The sequence below is a fragment of the Monodon monoceros genome, unplaced genomic scaffold, assembly GCF_005190385.1.
Source record: "Monodon monoceros isolate NGI ecotype Baffin Bay Population unplaced genomic scaffold, NGI_Narwhal_1 Super_Scaffold_1, whole genome shotgun sequence".
Taxonomy (NCBI): domain Eukaryota; kingdom Metazoa; phylum Chordata; class Mammalia; order Artiodactyla; family Monodontidae; genus Monodon; species Monodon monoceros.
This window is the reverse complement of record NW_021703765.1, coordinates 83,833,701-83,851,202: the sequence shown is the minus strand read 5'-3', so window position 1 is coordinate 83,851,202 and position 17,502 is coordinate 83,833,701. Positions and strand designations below refer to the sequence as shown.

General features: G+C 50.8%; 1 protein-coding gene across 1 annotated transcript in view; it reads right to left on the bottom strand.

Annotated features, from left to right (window-relative positions):
* Positions 1–339: 339 nt before the first annotated feature.
* Positions 340–17,502, bottom strand: part of TMEM132C (transmembrane protein 132C) — a 368,961-nt gene continuing 351,798 nt past the window's right edge. Inside the window, exons 6-9 of the mRNA XM_029219888.1 lie at positions 11,692–11,897; positions 9,726–9,999; positions 7,604–7,795; positions 340–1,808 (exon numbers count right to left, since the gene is read on the bottom strand). Coding sequence (XP_029075721.1) covers positions 645–1,808; positions 7,604–7,795; positions 9,726–9,999; positions 11,692–11,897 — 1,836 coding nt within the window. The 3' untranslated portion in view covers positions 340–644. The remainder of the gene's footprint in view (positions 1,809–7,603; positions 7,796–9,725; positions 10,000–11,691; positions 11,898–17,502) is intronic.

The following is a 17,502-nucleotide window of genomic DNA, read 5'->3' as shown; positions in this document are numbered from 1 at the left end:
ATATACCATTGGATCCTCAGGAATAAACATTAAATATAAATCAAATGGAAGCCTAAGACACAAAAAGAAAAAAAGGAGGGGAAAAAAGAGAATGTGGAAAAAGAAAAGATTATTAAGTAGAGATGTAAAAATCCTCAGGTCTATCCCAAGAGGCAACCAATATTCAGAAACGTCTCCTCCCCAAGCCCAGGGTGACAGTCCAAGGCTGTCCTCGGAATAGGAAAGGAATACTGAATTAAAACGGAAAATGTCTCTTAGCAGGCCCTAGTTTTAATATATTTTGCGCCTTTATTAGAAATATAAACAAATGATTACTTGTCTTTTTATTTGTCTTTTTGCTTTTTTTTTTTTAACAAATACTTTTTGGTAGCTTGTCTGGGTTATATTTTGACTCATAAAACAACCTTCCCAATTTGGCCCTGCGCAGGTCAAACGTCTCCAAGAAGCTCCCTTCCCCGAGTTTATTCCGCCGACTTGCGAACGTCTGTCGTCATCAACCTCTGATTACAAAAAAAATGTCCCTTTCCGGCTTCAGAATTTCCAACTGGTTTCGAAGGGGGACCCCAACGATTCCCTCTTCAGCCCCAGAGCTACTCTGGAACCGAAGGAGGGTGTCCAAGCGCTGGCCCTTCGGCCAGAGGGGCCTAGGCTTTGTCCTTGAACTTCTCCAGGTGTTCTCTGAGCTCTTTGGGGGCGCCCACGCCCACGTCCTGGCACACCCACTGGATGTCCTCGTCGGTCCCGCCGAGGATGGAGTTCACGGTGGGACAGCTGTCGTCGGCGGGGATGGTGGTGAAGGTGGTGAACTTCACCTTTTTCCTCTTGGAGGTGGGTGAGTGCAGGGGCTCGAGCTTCTGGTCCTTGCCCTGTCTGTCCCCGGAGTCGGCGGGCCTGGGGACCTGGCTGTGCCCGTGCTTTTGGGAACCTCCGTTGAGGAGGAGGCGGTCGCTCTCGTCTATGACGGTCGTGTGCTCGTACTGCCGGGGGGACCCGTCGCCCACGTCCTCCAGGAGCTCCGCCTCGTTGCCCAGCCACACCCAGTCGTGCGAGTGGGTCACGGAGGCCTGGCCTTCCAGGGGCACCTGCTTGTGCCTGTACTTGAGGGCAAAGGTGGCGCAGTTGATGAGGAAGACGAGAATGGCCAGGCAGAAGACCCCCAGCAGGGCGTACATGCCGATCTCCAGGTCGCTCAGGCCGCGGGGCGCCTGCACCAGGTCGCCGGCCCCCGGCCCGCCCCCCGCCCGCGGCAGGTCCACCTGCGCCGGGAAGTTGGCGAAGTCGATGGGGATGGTCTGCAGCTGGCCCTCGCCCGCCAGCCGGGCTCCGTCCAGCCGGCTGTTCTTGCCCACCTTGTTGTCCAGCAGCGACTTGGCCGTGGGACTGCCCCTCCGGGGGGCCCCGTCGTCACGCTCCGCGGAGGAGCTGCCGTACCAGGGCCCCTCCTGGCCCTTCTGGCGCCGGCCGCTGGCGTGGTTCTTCATCTCGGCCTCCTCGTAGGCCCCGCCGGGGCTGGAGTCGGCGTCATTCTGGCCGAACTTGACCCTGACAGTGCCGACGCCCACGGCCAGGACGCTCTTGCGTTTGGATTTCTGGCAAGCCTCCGCGATGGTCAGGTCCACTCGGACCAGGGGTCCCTGGCCTTCCCCTTCGGCCATGACAACGGGCCACCTGGGCGAGCGGGGCTGGGGGACGGACACGACGGCCTCGTCCAGGGACGTGGCGGTCAGGGTGAAGTCCTTGGTGTCGTAGATGTCCAGGGGTGTCACTGAGCCATCGCTGAACTGGAGCCAAGTGCTGAGCACGGCTTCCTGCAGGGAGAGGGGCAGTTAGAAAGCCACGGGGGAGGCGAGAGGGGGCGGATGCCTCTTCTCTGGGGATCGCGCCTGCCGCCATTCTAGAACAGAACCCAAATTAGGGGCAGGACTTAAAATCCAGACCTGGTGGCTGATGAACCTGGGGGAAAAAAATCCAGGTTTTATATCAAGATCCGAGAATCACCTTAATGGAAACAAGAACCAATGCAGACAGGCAGTGACAGCTCCAGTGTAATCCCTACCCAGGGAAAAGACCCCATAGAAAGCCCTCACTGAATTCAGGCTCCACTGAATTTATCACCAGCGACGTCACTTGAGCGCGTCTGCTGGGTCTTCACGTTATCCTACACCTCGCTCTGATGTCGCCCCCTCTCCCCCCATCAGAACCCTTGTGATGACATTGAGTTCAGTATGTTCCATTCTCCGCATAATCCATGGTAATCTGTCCATCTCAAGATCCTTAATCACATCTGCAAAGTCCCCTCTGACACATCAGGTGCCATATTCACAGGGTCTAGGAACCACACGTGGCCATCTATGGTGCGCCATTATTCCAGCCACCACGGGGGTGATGGCAGCTGAGGCGTCCATAGTGCTTCCTGGGTACCAGCCACTATTCTACGTGGTTTTCATTATCAACTCATTTAATCACCACAACAGTATACAAGGTACATACTAGTATCTATATTTCTCATTCTGCAGGTGAGTAGACTGGATCACAGGGGGGACCCAAGGCTCACTCAAGTTTCCACCGCTAAGTGACAGAGCTGGGTTTGAGTCCAGCCAGTTCATCTCGAGTCTTAGGCATGGTTGCTAGGCAATCTCCTGGCTGCCTTTGACTCTGAGGTCACTGAGCAGGCCAGGGATTGAAGGAAACAACTGTGATGTGTCTGGAATTCTTCCCTGTCCTCTAAAAGAACAGGCACTGAGTGGTCCAATTTTCATTCATCTGATCATGTCAGGGACATGTATTAAAAGCCTCTTCTGTGTCAGGCCGTGTGCCAGACACTGAGTAGTCTTGGACAGAAGACTGACAGAGAATAAACAATACACGGCTGTTTATCGTGGCAGGCTGGGATGCTTCCTGGACCTGGGCTGGGATGTTAGTTCTGCATAAGTTCGATGTGTTAAGTTTTAAATTTTTTTTGGCTGTGCCGCATTACTTGTGAGATCTTAGTTCCCCAACCAGGGATTGAACCTAGGCCCTCAGCAGTGAAAACATAGAGTCCTAACCACTGGACTGCCAGGGAATTCCCTAAGTTTTACTTTTTTTTTTTTTTTTTTCGGTACGCGGGCCTCTCACTGCTGTGGCCTCTCCCGCTGCGGAGCACAGGCTCCGGACGCGCAGGCTCAGCGGCCACGGCTCACGGGCCCAGCTGCTCGGCGGCACGTGGGATCTTCCTGGACCGGGGCACGAACCCGTGTCCCCTGCATCGGCAGGCGGACTCTCAACCACTGCGCCACCAGGGAAGCCCCCTAAGTTTTACTTTTTAATGTACAGTTCAGTGTACAGGGAGGAAGGAAGGTGACTGGAGATTAGGAGGGAGATGGGTTGGCCCTGGCTGTGAAATGGCCAGGATAGCTCCTGCTAGACAATCTGCTGGATGTTATGAAGGTGAAGCAGGGTGCAGAGGGGGGAAGGAAATGGGCAGTGATCTCATGGTTGGGAAGAGCTAACGGAACCCCAGGGGTCTGTTGCGGGCAAAGGATCCTGTGTTTCCTCTAATCCTGGCCTCTGGACACCATGGCAAAGGGCAGAGGGTTTGAAGTGGGAGTTTTGAATTAAATACATGGATCCACTATTTCCCCGGGAACATTTTTCTTTAAACCAATTCTTCTGGGCCTCAGTTTCCCCAGATGAAAGTGGGAATGTGAATACCTAAACCATAAGGTCTGGGATGGACATCTATTTGGCCTGACCAGTTTCCATTCCTCCTTTCCGATGGGGGCTAGAACACTGATTTTCCTTTCAGAACCATGCCTTTTCTCCATTCAGAGTTTGAGGAGTATGGGTGGGAGGCACCGGCCTCTCCAGTTCCAGAGGTGGGCATATGTCCAAGGTCTGGCCAATCAGAATATTTTACTACCCTTTTCACAGTGATTGGCTCTGAAAGAGGCACGTGACCCAAACCAGCCAATGGGACATGACCTCTCTGGGCTTTTGTTGGAATTAGAGCAGAATTTATTTCCCCTGGAACTACTGAGTTGGGATGCAAGCTGGAATGGATAGAGAGAGAGAGAGAATCTTAAGAGCACGTCCTAACAACAAAGAAGACTGGCTAAGTATAAACTAGTAGAAAACTAGGTAAAAATATACAAATAAGAGATGCAAATTCCCAGGAATCAGAAATGAAAAGAGAAGGCATACTAGAGTGGTACAAATAGGTAAATGTTACTGAGACAGCTTGAGGGCGTGCAGAGCTGCTCAGAAGACCTACCAGCCAGTGGCTGGGATGGTGATGCCCACCTAGGTATGTGTCAGATTGGGGTGAAATCTTTTACGTAAAGCCAGGACTCCTCTCCACATATGCGGGTGAGGAAGGCTACCCACTGGGCCAGAGGTACATCAGTGATGCTTGTCTGTGCGCTGAGCACTGGGTGCAAAAATGTCTCCCCTGGAAATCAGAACCTCACCCCTTCCCCAGGAGTGGCGAGTCTGAAGTTATAACACCTGGTGGTGAAGGAGCTGCAAGACATTTACTTGAAACTGGACCCATACACGTGCAAAACTGCACAGGAATTCCTCAGGAACCATATAAAACAAAGCAACGACAGCTCAAGAGGTGCTCATGATAAAAAAAATTACAATCCCTAGGAGGGAAGGCTCTACTATGAGAGAAAACCATAAAAATTTCACATAGAAAGATCAGCAGACGAAGGATTCGAGATAATAAAACAAATGAAAAAGACTATAAAATAAAACAAAGCAACAACAAAAATAAGCCGAAAAAAAATAGTTAAAGAGAGTAAAAAGGAGTAGAAACTACACTGAAAGAGTGGGAGTCACCGGCAAAAGAACAGGTAGCTGTGGAAAGAACCACACAGAACTTCTAGGCGTGAAAAATACTCTGGTTGAAATTAATTACTCAGTGGATAGTTTGAACAGCAGATTAGACACGGTTGAGGAGAGAATTAGTGTAATGGGAGACTGAGCCAAGAAACTTACCCAGAATGTAACCCACAGGAATATAAAGAGATGAAACATAGGAAAGGAAGGTTGAAAGGAATGAGAAAGAGAATGAGAATGACCAATGGTTTTCTGTTAGGAGTTCCAGAAGCCAAGAATATGGGAGAACTTCAATAGTCAAAGAAATAAGGGCTGGCCATTTTCCAGAATTGAGGACGTGTGCCAATAATAAAAAGGAAGATCTGTGATGACACCGCTGGAGCATCTGGATCCAGCTTTACCTGACGATGCCAATGCCTGGACAGGAACTGATAAACTCTGACGTCTGACTCAACAAGCCCGAGTGAGGCCTCTATCACTTGTAAGGAAAAGCCCAGACTATCACCAGCTTCCTGTTAGGAGTGAGTGAGAATGTTCACGAAATCTAAAGATGGTGTGTGCTCGCTGTTGGCACCTGCCCACTTTCCTACTATACCCTCCTGCTTAACTTTCAGCTGTCAAGCCCGCAAGGTGGTTTGGCCTGAGGGCATTCTGGCCTCTGGAACCCATGTGGTCATGCCCGCAGCCAGAAATGCTGAGAAATTAACACCCTCCAGAAGCAGCCCTCCACAAAGGGCTGACGGGAGGTGTGATACGTATCCCAGCTTCCTTGACCTCAGGTACAATGACTCTCCAGCCTTTTCTACACTGGCTGACGGTCTCCCCAGGAGACCCAGGCTCCAGTAGCCCACAGTGGTGGCTGAGTTGGGAACACACTCTTCTGGTTGTCTTCCCTTCCTTCCCTCACTTCCCGACGCCCTTCTGGTGTTCCCTTCACCGCCCAAATGCAGTCCTTGCAGGTGGATCCTCATCTCAGGCTCAGCTTTTTGGGGGATCAAAGCTAAGACACGACTGGTTCAGGAATTTCCCTCACCGCCCTCCTCTCCTTTAGCTTCATCAACTTACAAATCATACAATCGGACGGGCCCGCTTCTAAAGCCTCAGTCGAACGCATTCATGCCGGGGGAGACCTCATTTCACTTCACCAGCCTAGCTTTCTTTAGCACTAGTAGGGCACAGGGCAGTATAATGCAACTGCCCTCATATTCACGGCATGGCCATCTTTCAGATTTTGTATTTCAAAGTTGGAAATATCAAGAACAAGGGGCCAGCCTTCCACACTCCAAGGGCTGCGATAAAACATTGTTAACGCAGCACGCAAGTTCATCTTGGCTGACTTTTCGCCTTGAGTTCATTTTTCTTCATCAACTCTAGACGGAGAATGAACTTAACATCAAACAAGCCCCCATGAATGGCAGGCAATCCGAATTAAGCCCTCAGAACCTCGTGGGCTTGCCAACCTCCATCTCCATCATCCCTGCTGTGTGACTGAGACCAAGTCCTTCCATTAGCTCATGACAGCGAGGTTGGAACATAGGGGTTGTCTCAGGAGAAGCCAACGCAATTCCCCAAAGATGAGAAATTCTGAAATACTTAAACTAGCACACGTCCAGGCATGATTTAGGTCTCCTATTCTTTCAAGAGTCATGTCTGCAAATTGAATGAACTCCATCCATAGATCCCCTTAGGCAGCGCCGGGGCCCTCCAATTACCATCAGCCAATGAAGACAGATGGGTGAGGCTGGATACTGATGGGTGGCCTTGCCCCATGCCAGGGAGGTGGCAATGTCAGTTATCCCCTGATTAATTACCAGTTCTCAGCAAATAGCTTCATGCTTTCTGCTTTGTCTCCCCACTTTGCTCGCTCCGCTGTTTCTAAACCAGCAAATGCCATGCCAGTTTCCTGCCCCCAGGAGAGGTGAGCAGAGGTTCCAGCACTGGGAGCTGGACCAGGATGGGAACCTGCTCCAGCTCCCTGTTGGTGATGCTCTGGAACCATACCAGGTAGCAACGCGCAGCATTTCTAGAATGGTCCACCCTAGTCCTTGGAACCTGGGAACAAAATGAGATGTCCACCCCCATGATGATGTTATATGCACAGTTGAAGTTAGGGAGAGCTGCCTGGCTGAGCTAGGTGGGTCTGGGGTAGTCACAGGAGCCTTTGGAAGCAGAGGAGTTTCTCTGGCTGGTGGCAGAGGGAAAGTCAGAGGTTGAAAGCACGAGAAGAACTCAATGCACCGTTACTGGTTCTGAAGACAATGGCGGGGGGGGGGGGCGGGGGGTGCAGAGAGAAGGGAGCAGAGAGGCTCCCAGCCAGCAGCTAGCGAAGAAACAGAAACCTCAGGCATTCAGCTGCACAGAGCTGGATTCTGCCAACCACACCAGTGAGTGCAGGAGCAGATTCTTCCCCAGAGCATCCTGATAAGAGGCTTTGCTCTCAGCCTGTGAACCCAGGAGCATGGCACCCAGCTGGGCCCACCTGGACTCCTGACCCGCAGAACTGTGAACGACAGTGGTTGCTGTCTTAAGCTGCTAGGCTTCTGACAGTTCTTTGCACAGATGACTAATCCATCCCCATGCACTGGGTACCATTATTCTGGTTCATCACAGACCCCACTTCTTGGATGACATAACCACGTGCATTTTACACAGCCCGAATCACTCCATCCTGGAATGTGGTTTGGCCACCCTGTCCCAGTTCCTCCCACCTCCCTCCCCTTTGGCTGAATCAGGTGTGGCAACCAGCCTTGCTCCCCTCGACCTCTGGCATCCAGGCCCCTACCTGTTTGGGGGTTCGCAGCAGCTCCTCAGCTGTGGCCACAGCCGTGACGGCCTTGCTGTTCTCTGTGCTGGGGTGAAGGGTGACAGACAGCCCAGCCACGAACTGGATGGCCAGGTCTGTCACCGAGACTTTGTCATCTAACACGGTTACTGTCTTCTCGGCCAGGATGGAGTCAGACAGTGGGGACAGCACCTGGGCAGGACACAAGATAAATCCGTCACACCTGCTTCTGGATGTTGGAACCTTTCCCTCCATCCTAAACAGGGTCCAGAATACAGTGTGAAGGAGCCACACATCTACTTCACTATATACACTAGCCTGAACTGGGCCTCTGTGAGAATCAGATAAAGTCACCCCTCCCCAGAGACACTTCAGCTCTATCTTTTGGAAAATGGACATAAAAATTAAAATCCATTCTGTCTTTTTTTTAAAAAAAATTAATTAATTAATTTATTTCTGGCTACGTTGGGTCTTTGTTGCTGCGTGTGGGCTTTCTCTAGTTGCAGCGAGCGGGGGCTACCTTCGTTGCGGAGCACAGGCTCTAGGCGCGTAGGCCCAGTAGTTGTGGCTCGCAGGCTCTAGAGCGCAGGCTCAGTAGTTGTGTCGCACGGGCTTAGTTGCTTCACGGCATGTGGGATCTTCCCGGACCAGGGATCGAAGCCGTGTCCCCTACACCGGCAGGCAGCTTCTTAACCACTGCGCCACCAGGGAAGCCCTCCATTCTGTCTTTGAAAGGAAACGACCCTCCCCGTTTAGATGAGGCTCTCTTGCGTACCACACAACCTGGTCAACCGTACACGACGATCCTGCTGCCTGGACCCGTGAAGAGTCTCACACAAGCTGACTCTGCACGGCCCAAATCCCATTCTAGGTGGATTACGGAATCAACTGGAGACCTGAATTGTAAATTGCTTACTCTCCCTTCGGGCCCCCAGCACAACGTGTCCTCTACTGAAATATTACTTTCTGCCTCATCTCATAATCCACGTGTAGGACCTGAGATGTCTCAGGTGAAATGGTAGAAATGTATCTATCATTTCTACCTGGGGTGGTTGTGAAAGGATCCAGAATGACATTCCAGAAAGGTGGAGTCACACACACGACTATCTGTAAGACAGATAACCAGCAAGGACCTACGGTATAGCACAGGGAACTCTACTCGATACTCTGTGATAATAACCTATATGAGAAAAGAATCTGAAAAAGACTGGATATATGTATATGTATAAGTGAATCACTGTGCTGTACACCTGAAACTAACACAACATTGTAAATCAACTATACTTCAGTAAAAGTAAAAAACAAACAAACAACCAAAAAGGTGGAGTCAGTAGGGTGGGACTTGATGGGTGGACTGAAAGGCCCTCATGCCCTGTCATCTGTTTTGAAATCCCACCATTCTACACATTTCCTTGAGCAAAAGAGGCAGCAGGGTTTTTTTTTTTTTTTTTTTTTTTTTTGCGGGGCGGCCCCTGTTTTTTTCTCTCCCGTTGTGGGGCGCAGGCTCCGGACGCGCAGGCTCAGCGGCCATGGCTCACGGGCCCAGCCGCTCCACGGCATGTGGGATCTTCCCGGACCGGAGCACAAACCCGGGTCCCCTGCATCGGCAGGCGGACTCTCAACCACTGCGCCACCAGGGAAGCCTGAGGCAGTAGGATTTTGAAGAGAGTTTGTCGAATGACTATATGACAGAATGACAGACTGTCCTAAGGAAAGAAGGGAGGAAAGGAAGAAGGGACGCATCCTTCTTTGGTCGCTGGCAAGAGCAGTGCAGAGATGGGGGGAGGTTCTAAGAGGGTGTAGGAGGTGCGCATCTGGAAAGGGGGCACTGAGGGTGGAGGAGTAGAGTCAGGATGGGGCGGGTTGGGTGGTGGGAATGGAGCATGCAGCAGTGAGGGGGTCATAGCGGCACTAAGGGGCGTGGCCACCACCTTCTCAATTCTGTCTGGAAGGAGCTTGGGGCACAAAGAGCTGGTCCAGGCTCACCTTTCGGGGGCCCCAGGATGCCATCACGATGACAAGGAATTGGCCACGAGGACCCGCCCATCTAGTGAGCCTCCCCCAGGGCTGGGTACCACCTTCAGTGATGGGCGTGCAGAAGTTCCCAGCTCCGGCTTCCTACCTGGATGGTTGTCATGCCAACCTCCCTCCCGACCAGGATCCTGCTGTCCCGGAGAGTGGCCACATGGGGTTCCTCCAGCTTCATGAAGTCTGCAACCAGGTGGGTGATGTCGAACTGCCAGTCGGGACTGAGCAGGTGGCTTGGCCGGCCCCAGGGGCTGGCGCCCTCAGACACAAACTGAGCAAGGACCCGCACGGTGGCGTGCTGGTACTGCAGGGCACAGCCTCGGCCCCGCCGCCCGTCCTCTTCTTCATCCTCGCTGTCTCGCGTGGGCCTGCCGGGAAAAGGGAAGAGGCTCTCAGGTCAGGTGATGGGATGCAAGGTGCTCTGGAGTCACGAGGCAGGTGCCTCCATCAACCTACAAGAGACAGCATCCCGGGCAGGAGCCTCAGGACCATACAGGAGCACCAACTCTATCACCGGGCAGCGCAAAGGGTGAAACACCTCTCTCTCTCTTTTGTTTAATAATGCAAAGAAGCAAGCTTTATTGTACTTGCCAAAGGAGGAAGGTAAGACTTAATTGAGAAGAAAATGTGAATCTCTCTCTCCACTAAACAGCATGACCCAAAGGATTTCTCCACATCCTATCCCTCCCGATATATGCAACCCACAAAAAATCCCATCTCTCTTTTGAAGACATTTATTGACAAATAAAAGATAGAAGAACTAATATTTACTAAACGTACACTGTCCACAAAGTAGCAGAGAACCATGCATGGCTATTTACAACTTAATTTCAATGAAGAAAACTAAGCAAATCAAAACACTAAATTTCTCAGTCACTCCACAACCCCTTGTGCTAGTGGCTACCATGCTGGACATTGTGAGTCTAGAACATTCCACCACTGTAGAAAGGTCTATTGGGCAGGGTGGTATGATGCTCTTGAGATGTGTCTATCCTAAGCTCTGCATGGATGGACTCTTTGAATCTCATAACACCGTGAGGCAAAACTTTAATTATTCTTATGTCCAGATGAGGAAACTGAGGCGGAGAGATTGGGTGGCTGGCCCAAACTCACAAAGCAAGAAAGTAGCTGAGCTTGGATTTGAACCCAGCAAGTGTCAGTCCTGCCTTCTTCAGGGACACGGAACGAACCCAAATCTTGGCCACTCGTGACCACTAAATGGTCTGAAGTCTTGGCTGGAGTCATGGCTGTCCTCCCCGGCAGGACAAATGCCTTCAAGTTTACCCTGTAGAAATGGATTCACCACTTCACTGTTCCACTTACCCATCCTGAGATGGACTCCAGTTGCCCCTTAAAAATCAAGACCCTGGTGCCTGGGAGACTGTCGGGAAAACAGTGCCGGTGGTTTAAGATGGGAGATTCCATACAGGAAACCGGAGTTCAGCAACAACTCTTATTTAGCTAAACTGAGGGCCACAGAGCTGAGAAAACAAGACCCCAAACTCCTACATGAGACAATCCAGAGTCAGAATACATTAGAGGCTTTTGTTTCGGTTTAAGAGGAGACAGCAACCCCATGGTCCAGTATAAATGCAAGTAGACTTTACCCAATATTTTGATATGCATAGAGCTTTTCAAGTTTATAGATATTCATCCAGCACAGAAAAAGGATTCACCGTTTTGCTTAGAGAAAATAAACCCAAACTTAAATTCCCTGGGGGTGGAGGGCCTAGAAAATCTTGTTACTTCTGTGGCTTCATTCTGGAGGGGCCACTTGCAGGATACAGTTTACTAGGAGCCTGTGTAGACTGCAAATGACTGGATCTCGTGCTGACCCAGCCGCTCAGCAGCCTTCCTGCCTGGCTGGGTTACCCTGGGCCTTGGTTTCCCCAGAGGGTTGTTGTTAGGCTGTAGGCATGTATGCGTTGCATCATGTCATCACCATGGTAACAGCATCACCTACTCTGCACTGGGCCCTGCATTGGCTCCTTTAGCGTTAAGGTCAGTATCCACAGCCGTTGCTGTCACAGCTCTGATGCATCTCCCCGTCCCGGGCTTACCTCTTAGTGGCCACGATGGGGACCCTCCAGCCTTTAATCTGGCTTAGCTCCGTGTCAGAGACGTCGATCTGCAGGGGCAGCCGGGGCACCCACACGGTGACGTGCAGGGGGGCGCTCAGGTGCTGGTATGTGAAGTTCACCACCGTGTCCACCTTGCCTTTCATCTCTTTGCCATTGACAAAGACGTAGTCGCAGCGGTCGGACACCTGCCAAGACAGAGAGGGGATGGAGGAGGAGAAGTTCCTGGGGCCCTGGAGACCACCCTTCTGCCATTTGTCCTTTTCTCTAGCAAAGAACGCATGCTTGATCCCTCAATGCAGAGCCTGAGACAAGGATTCAGTGCGGTTGGTTTACTTGGGAGGTGACCCCAGGGAAGGGGGACCAGGGTGCAGACTGAGGGAATCAGAGAAATAAGAATAGTTGGTAGAAAGGTACATCTTTGCATTTGCTGCTGTGACCATCAGGCTCCATTTTTCTGGGCCTCATGGAAAGCATACAGAATTGTCCACCTGCAGTATGAGAGGCAGGAATATTATCTACCAGCTCCTCTCCTGTCTCTCTTTGAGTGAGGGCTGCTGTGTGAGTTAACTTCCCCACACTTTTAGGCTGAGATGCAGGCCCTGGGATGGAAAGCAGAAGCAGATTGAGAGAAGCAGCAATCACCAAGTGAACTTGAACCTGCACAGAACTGCAGCTGGGACTGAACTCTGGGTGGACCCGGGGAATGTGATTTGGGCACCAGAGATGTCTGTTCTCCTGGCCGATGTCTGCTCAGAAGATGAGCCACACCCACGTCCCGCCCCATCCAGCCTCCCAGGATCTGAAGGGCTTGTACCGCCTTTCTCTCTAGCAGGGCTCTTCCAGTTCCTACACTCTCTGCTCCAATCACACGCAGCTCTGATGGCTCCCCATCAGGAGAACGCTCAGGCCTTCACACACGTAGTTCCCTTTCCCTGGGAACACCCTTCCCTCCCTGTTTGCAGCACCTCCCCTGAGGCCCTAGGATTGTTTGTGTATCTGTACTGTTACTGTTCATCCAGTGAATGGCAGAATCTCATTAGTGATGACCAACTTATGTTTCCTTCCCCTGAATTTCCTCCTTTCACTGTTCCCATTTCTAGAAGATCATGGACTCAGGAAAGAGACAAGACAGAGCACAAAGGAAAACAAACACAGAGACGAATAAAATGAAAGTCTTCAAGCATCTAGATGTTGTGTTCCAATGCCTAAACCCTCAGGAAGATGCATCTACTTACAGCCCCACGGATGTTGTCATGTGGCAAAGAAACAGCTGGAGGATGCCCGTGCCCCTTGGGAGGAGGCTGCTAGGAGCAGGGTGCACAGCGGTGGGACCACATCAGAGGTAACCCGTGTGGACTCTGAATGATAATGGGTGTGCCCTAGGAACCGTGAACAGAATCCTTGAGGACTAGAAGCCCCCTCCCCAAGGCCTTGAGAGTAGTTAAATCTCCTAGAAATTAGCCTCCGATGATGTTTCGTTGCCATAATGAATTGAAAACTGAAAAGAGAAATCAAGTTGGGTTATAGAGAAACATGACCCATCTTGCATAGTCAAGTTTATGGGATGGGATTTACACTAGCCCCATGTGTAAATTCACATTTTCAACTGCAAAACTGTAAAATCCTCGAAGGCAATAAGTACATGTTTTTCTTCTTTGATCTCTTGGTTCCTCATACCAGCTGCTCATGAAGTGGGAGCTCAGCAAAGTGGATACTGAATGGATGGATAAATGGATGGACGGATGGATGGATGCATGGACAGATAAATGGATGAGTGGATGGATAGATGGATAGATGGATGAATGGGTGGGTGGATGGATGGATGCATGAATGGATGGATAAATTGATGAGTGGATGGATAGATGGATGAGTGGATGGATAGATGGATGAGTGAATGGATAGATGGATGAATGGGTGGCTGAATGGATGGATGGATGGATAAATGGATGGACAGGTGGATGGATGGATGGATAAATGGATGGACAGATGGATGGATGGGTGGATGGATGGATGGATAAATGGATGAGTGGATGGACAGATGGATAGATGGATGAATGGGTGGGTGGATGGATGGATAGATGGATGAGTGGGTGGCTGAATGGATGGATGGATGGATGGATGGATGGAAGGATAGATGGATGGACAGCTGGATGGATGCCTGAACATGGCCCTTTATTCATGGGGTACTTGCTTCAAGACAACCAAACAAAGATCTTGGGGCGAAGGAGATATGGTGAAAGACTGAGATGGAGCCAAGAGCAGTGGAAACACAAGAAGTTAATTTGAAAACTTCCAGAAAGCTCTAGAGCAGTGTTTCCTAACCTTTTAGGAGTCATGAACTCCTTTGAGAGTACACATAAAGCTAATTCTTGCCCTAGAAATGCATATACACACAGTTTTGTGTAGCATTTCAGAGTTAATGAAGTCACACACGGACTCTTCACCCAGCATTACCACACTAAGCTGTAATTGCCAATTTGCTTATGTGTCTCCCGTCCAGGTTATAGACGCTGAAAGGAGCAGCATTTCCTTCAGGGGTGTCCATGGCCCCGGTTAAATAACATCCAACGCTGAGCAATGAACTCTTGTGATCGCGCTCTCTTTCCCCAGCTTCTAGGAACTATGGATGGGTACCCTGGGCCCAATTTTCATCTTCAGCTCGCACTTCTGTTTGGAGCGGCAGGTGGAGAGCGCCGGGCTGGGCGAATTTCCTCCATCTGCTGGGGACAGTGGCAGGGGGCGGGGGGGAGGGGAACACATGGATGGATCTTCTCACTCACGGTCAATAGTGGTTTAAAAATGTGTACATACTGATTAAGAGTGGAAACCAATTTTCTTCCCTGTCCCAGATTTGTCATTAGCATGTAAACACTGTCCTGGATCCAGGCAGGCATTAGCATAATAGCCAAGCAAGAGTTATATCAGTAATCACTTCTTTAATCAATGTTGTAATTTACAGACCATTGACTTTCCTCATTTATTACCTTTCTGAGCTCTGGTGGGAAGGAACCTGGCTGCTCCAGAATACATAAATAATTAAGGGAACGCCGAGGGTATGAAGCGGTGGGAATGATAGAGCCATTGTCACTGTTATTCCTGAAGGTGCTATAAATGTCTGGGCAGGCTTCAGGATGCATCCATCATTTCCTAAGCGGCCATAGCAGCGGGAACCATGGTATCACGAAGAGAGCCTGCTCCTCTGCAGAAAAGGAACCCGAAGCCCCTACGAGAATCTTTCCAGCCCCTTGCCTCCATTTCTGGGAATCTTTTTTCTCTCTCATTGTGGGGGGGGGGGCTTCTACCCACTGAGAAAACTGCTTGCTGGCCCCTTGCTCACTCTGACATTCAAACTCTCCCTTCTGAACGCATGGTGGCCGTGGAACCAGCCACTGATGTCTGCTTTTAAGGACTGGGAGGGGCTAGGGTAGGTTCCGGCTGAGCGACCTACGGTCAGCTGACACCTTCTGTTGTCGCTCAGGCCTTGGCAACTTCCTGAGGACATTGCCTGCTTCCTAGGGGAGAAGCTGGGGACCACTTTCCGTGAAGAAAGCAAAAGGCATCTGTTGGTCAGCCATCGACATCCAATGCGATTTTTGTCTTGATGCCCTCGGCCAAGCGGGTTCTCAAATCGGACGAGCATCAGAGGGGGCTTGTCAAGTGTCCACAGACTGTTGGGCCCACTCCTAAAGTCTCAGGTTGAGCAGGTCTGCGGCGGGGCGGGGTGGGGGGGAGGCGATATTTGCACTTCTAACAAGTTCCTGGGAGACGCTGATGCTTCAGGTCTGGGAACCACAATTAGAGACTCACTCCTTGAAATAATGCAATCGCCCCTTCTTCTGTGTTTCCGTGGCAGCTTAAATATCCTGTCTTAGCCCTTTGGGGCTGCAATAACAGAATACCCAGAGACGGGGCCGGGGCTTAAACCACAGACATTTATTTCTCACAGTCTGGAGGCTGGGAAGTCCAATATGAAGGCGCCGGCACAGTCTGTGTCTGGTGAGGGCCCATTCCTGGCTCCTAGATGGCTGTCTTCTCTCTGTGTCCTCACTTGGTGGAAGGGGTGAGGGAGCCCTCTGGAGCCTCTTATAAAAGCACTAATTTATTCATGAAAGCTCCGCCCTCGTGGCCTAATCACCTCCCTAAACCCCTGCCTCCGACCATCACACTGGGGTTTAAAATCTCAACATAGGTATTTGGGGGGCGTCACACAAACATTCAGTCCATATATACTCCTTTCATTCCTGTAATCACTTAGCTCTGATGCTTTAAATACCGTCTCTGTGCTAATAACTCCCCACATCCGACCTCCAGATAAAAAGTGCTTATTCAACAACTCTACTTGGCTCTCTAATTAGCATTTCCAACTTAATATGCTCAGAAATCTAACTCTAATAGGTTTTGCCTCTTCGGAGACTAGGGGTTGAGAATAGAAATTAAGTTCAAATACAGAAAAACGATTTATATTTCTTGTACACCTGAGTGTGTGTACCTGCTCGGTTAACATAAACTGTCAAATGCTCTTACACTGTCCTGATGCCTGCTCTTACACCTGTCATGTGCTTTCCCCATCATTCTCACCCTCGGTCCTTTCTGGAGCTCTGGACAGCCATCAGGATCCCATTTTAGAGATGAGAAAACTGAGGCTCACTGAGGTTGCAGCTTGCCCAAGGCGGAGAAGAGGGGTGAAGAATAGAACCGGTTTATGACAGTCCGTGCAGGATTTGATCAGACTGTTTCAGTCGTGTTGTCTTAATGGATAATATCCTGAGATTGTGGCCTTGGAAATCGCCCTTCCTGCCATGTGAGTCTTGGGGTCTTTTCCACTCCTATGAGCTGGGGGACCAGGGAAAGGGGCCCCGAGAGAGGCCACTGGCCGCTGACTCTGACGTGGACCAGCTCAGGTCCTTTCCGCCAGTTGCCCTGGCCCTCGCTCTCTTGGCCCATTCCCAAAGCAGCCCACTCAGACAGGCCGGAACATTGCACATCTCGTCAGGGAACAGACAGTACCTGCTACCTGGAACTTAGGAGAGTTTAACAGAGGGACTCTTTACAAAGGTGTGGGTAGGGTTGAAGGAAACCAGCAAGAGATGGCAAAGTCCAGCAGAGATAGAGGTCGGCGTAGTGCATTGAATAGCATTCTCCAAAATCCATGCTCATCTAGGACCTCTGAGTAGGACCTGATTTGGAAATAGGGTCTCTGCAGATGTAATTAGCTAAAATGAGGTGATACCAGCCTAGGGTGGGCCCTTAAAGGGCTGGTGTGTGTGCCCAGCTTGGGCACTGTCCCTGCTCAAGAGGCCTGCCCACCTTGGCAGAAAACGCAGCCAATGTCAACTCACAACCGTGCTGCAAGGGGCCCAGAGGAATAAAACAGACCGACCTCAGTTTCCCCACGCTCCAGTACCTGGGGGTGCCTCCCCCTGCCTCCAGCCTCGTGGGAACCCTAAGGATGCCTGGGATGTAATCTACAAAAGTTAGCCTCCCAGAGCAGGGTGGGAGAAGGGCAGAGGGGTCTGGAGGGACAAACAGCATATCCAACACAGAGACCTCTTCTCTAACATTTCCCATCTTCTTTTTTTTGTGGTGGGGAGCACACTGCGAGGCGTGGGATCTCAGTTCCCCGACCCAGGATCAAACCAGCGCCCCCTGCATTGGAAGCTTGGAGTCTTAGCCACTGGACCGCCAGAGAAGTCCCCCATTTCCCAGCTTCCTAATCTGGGACTAATGTTTAAAAATTTGTGTGAATTGTGGCCCGCTCTTTTTTTTTTTTTTTTTTTTTTGTGGTACGCA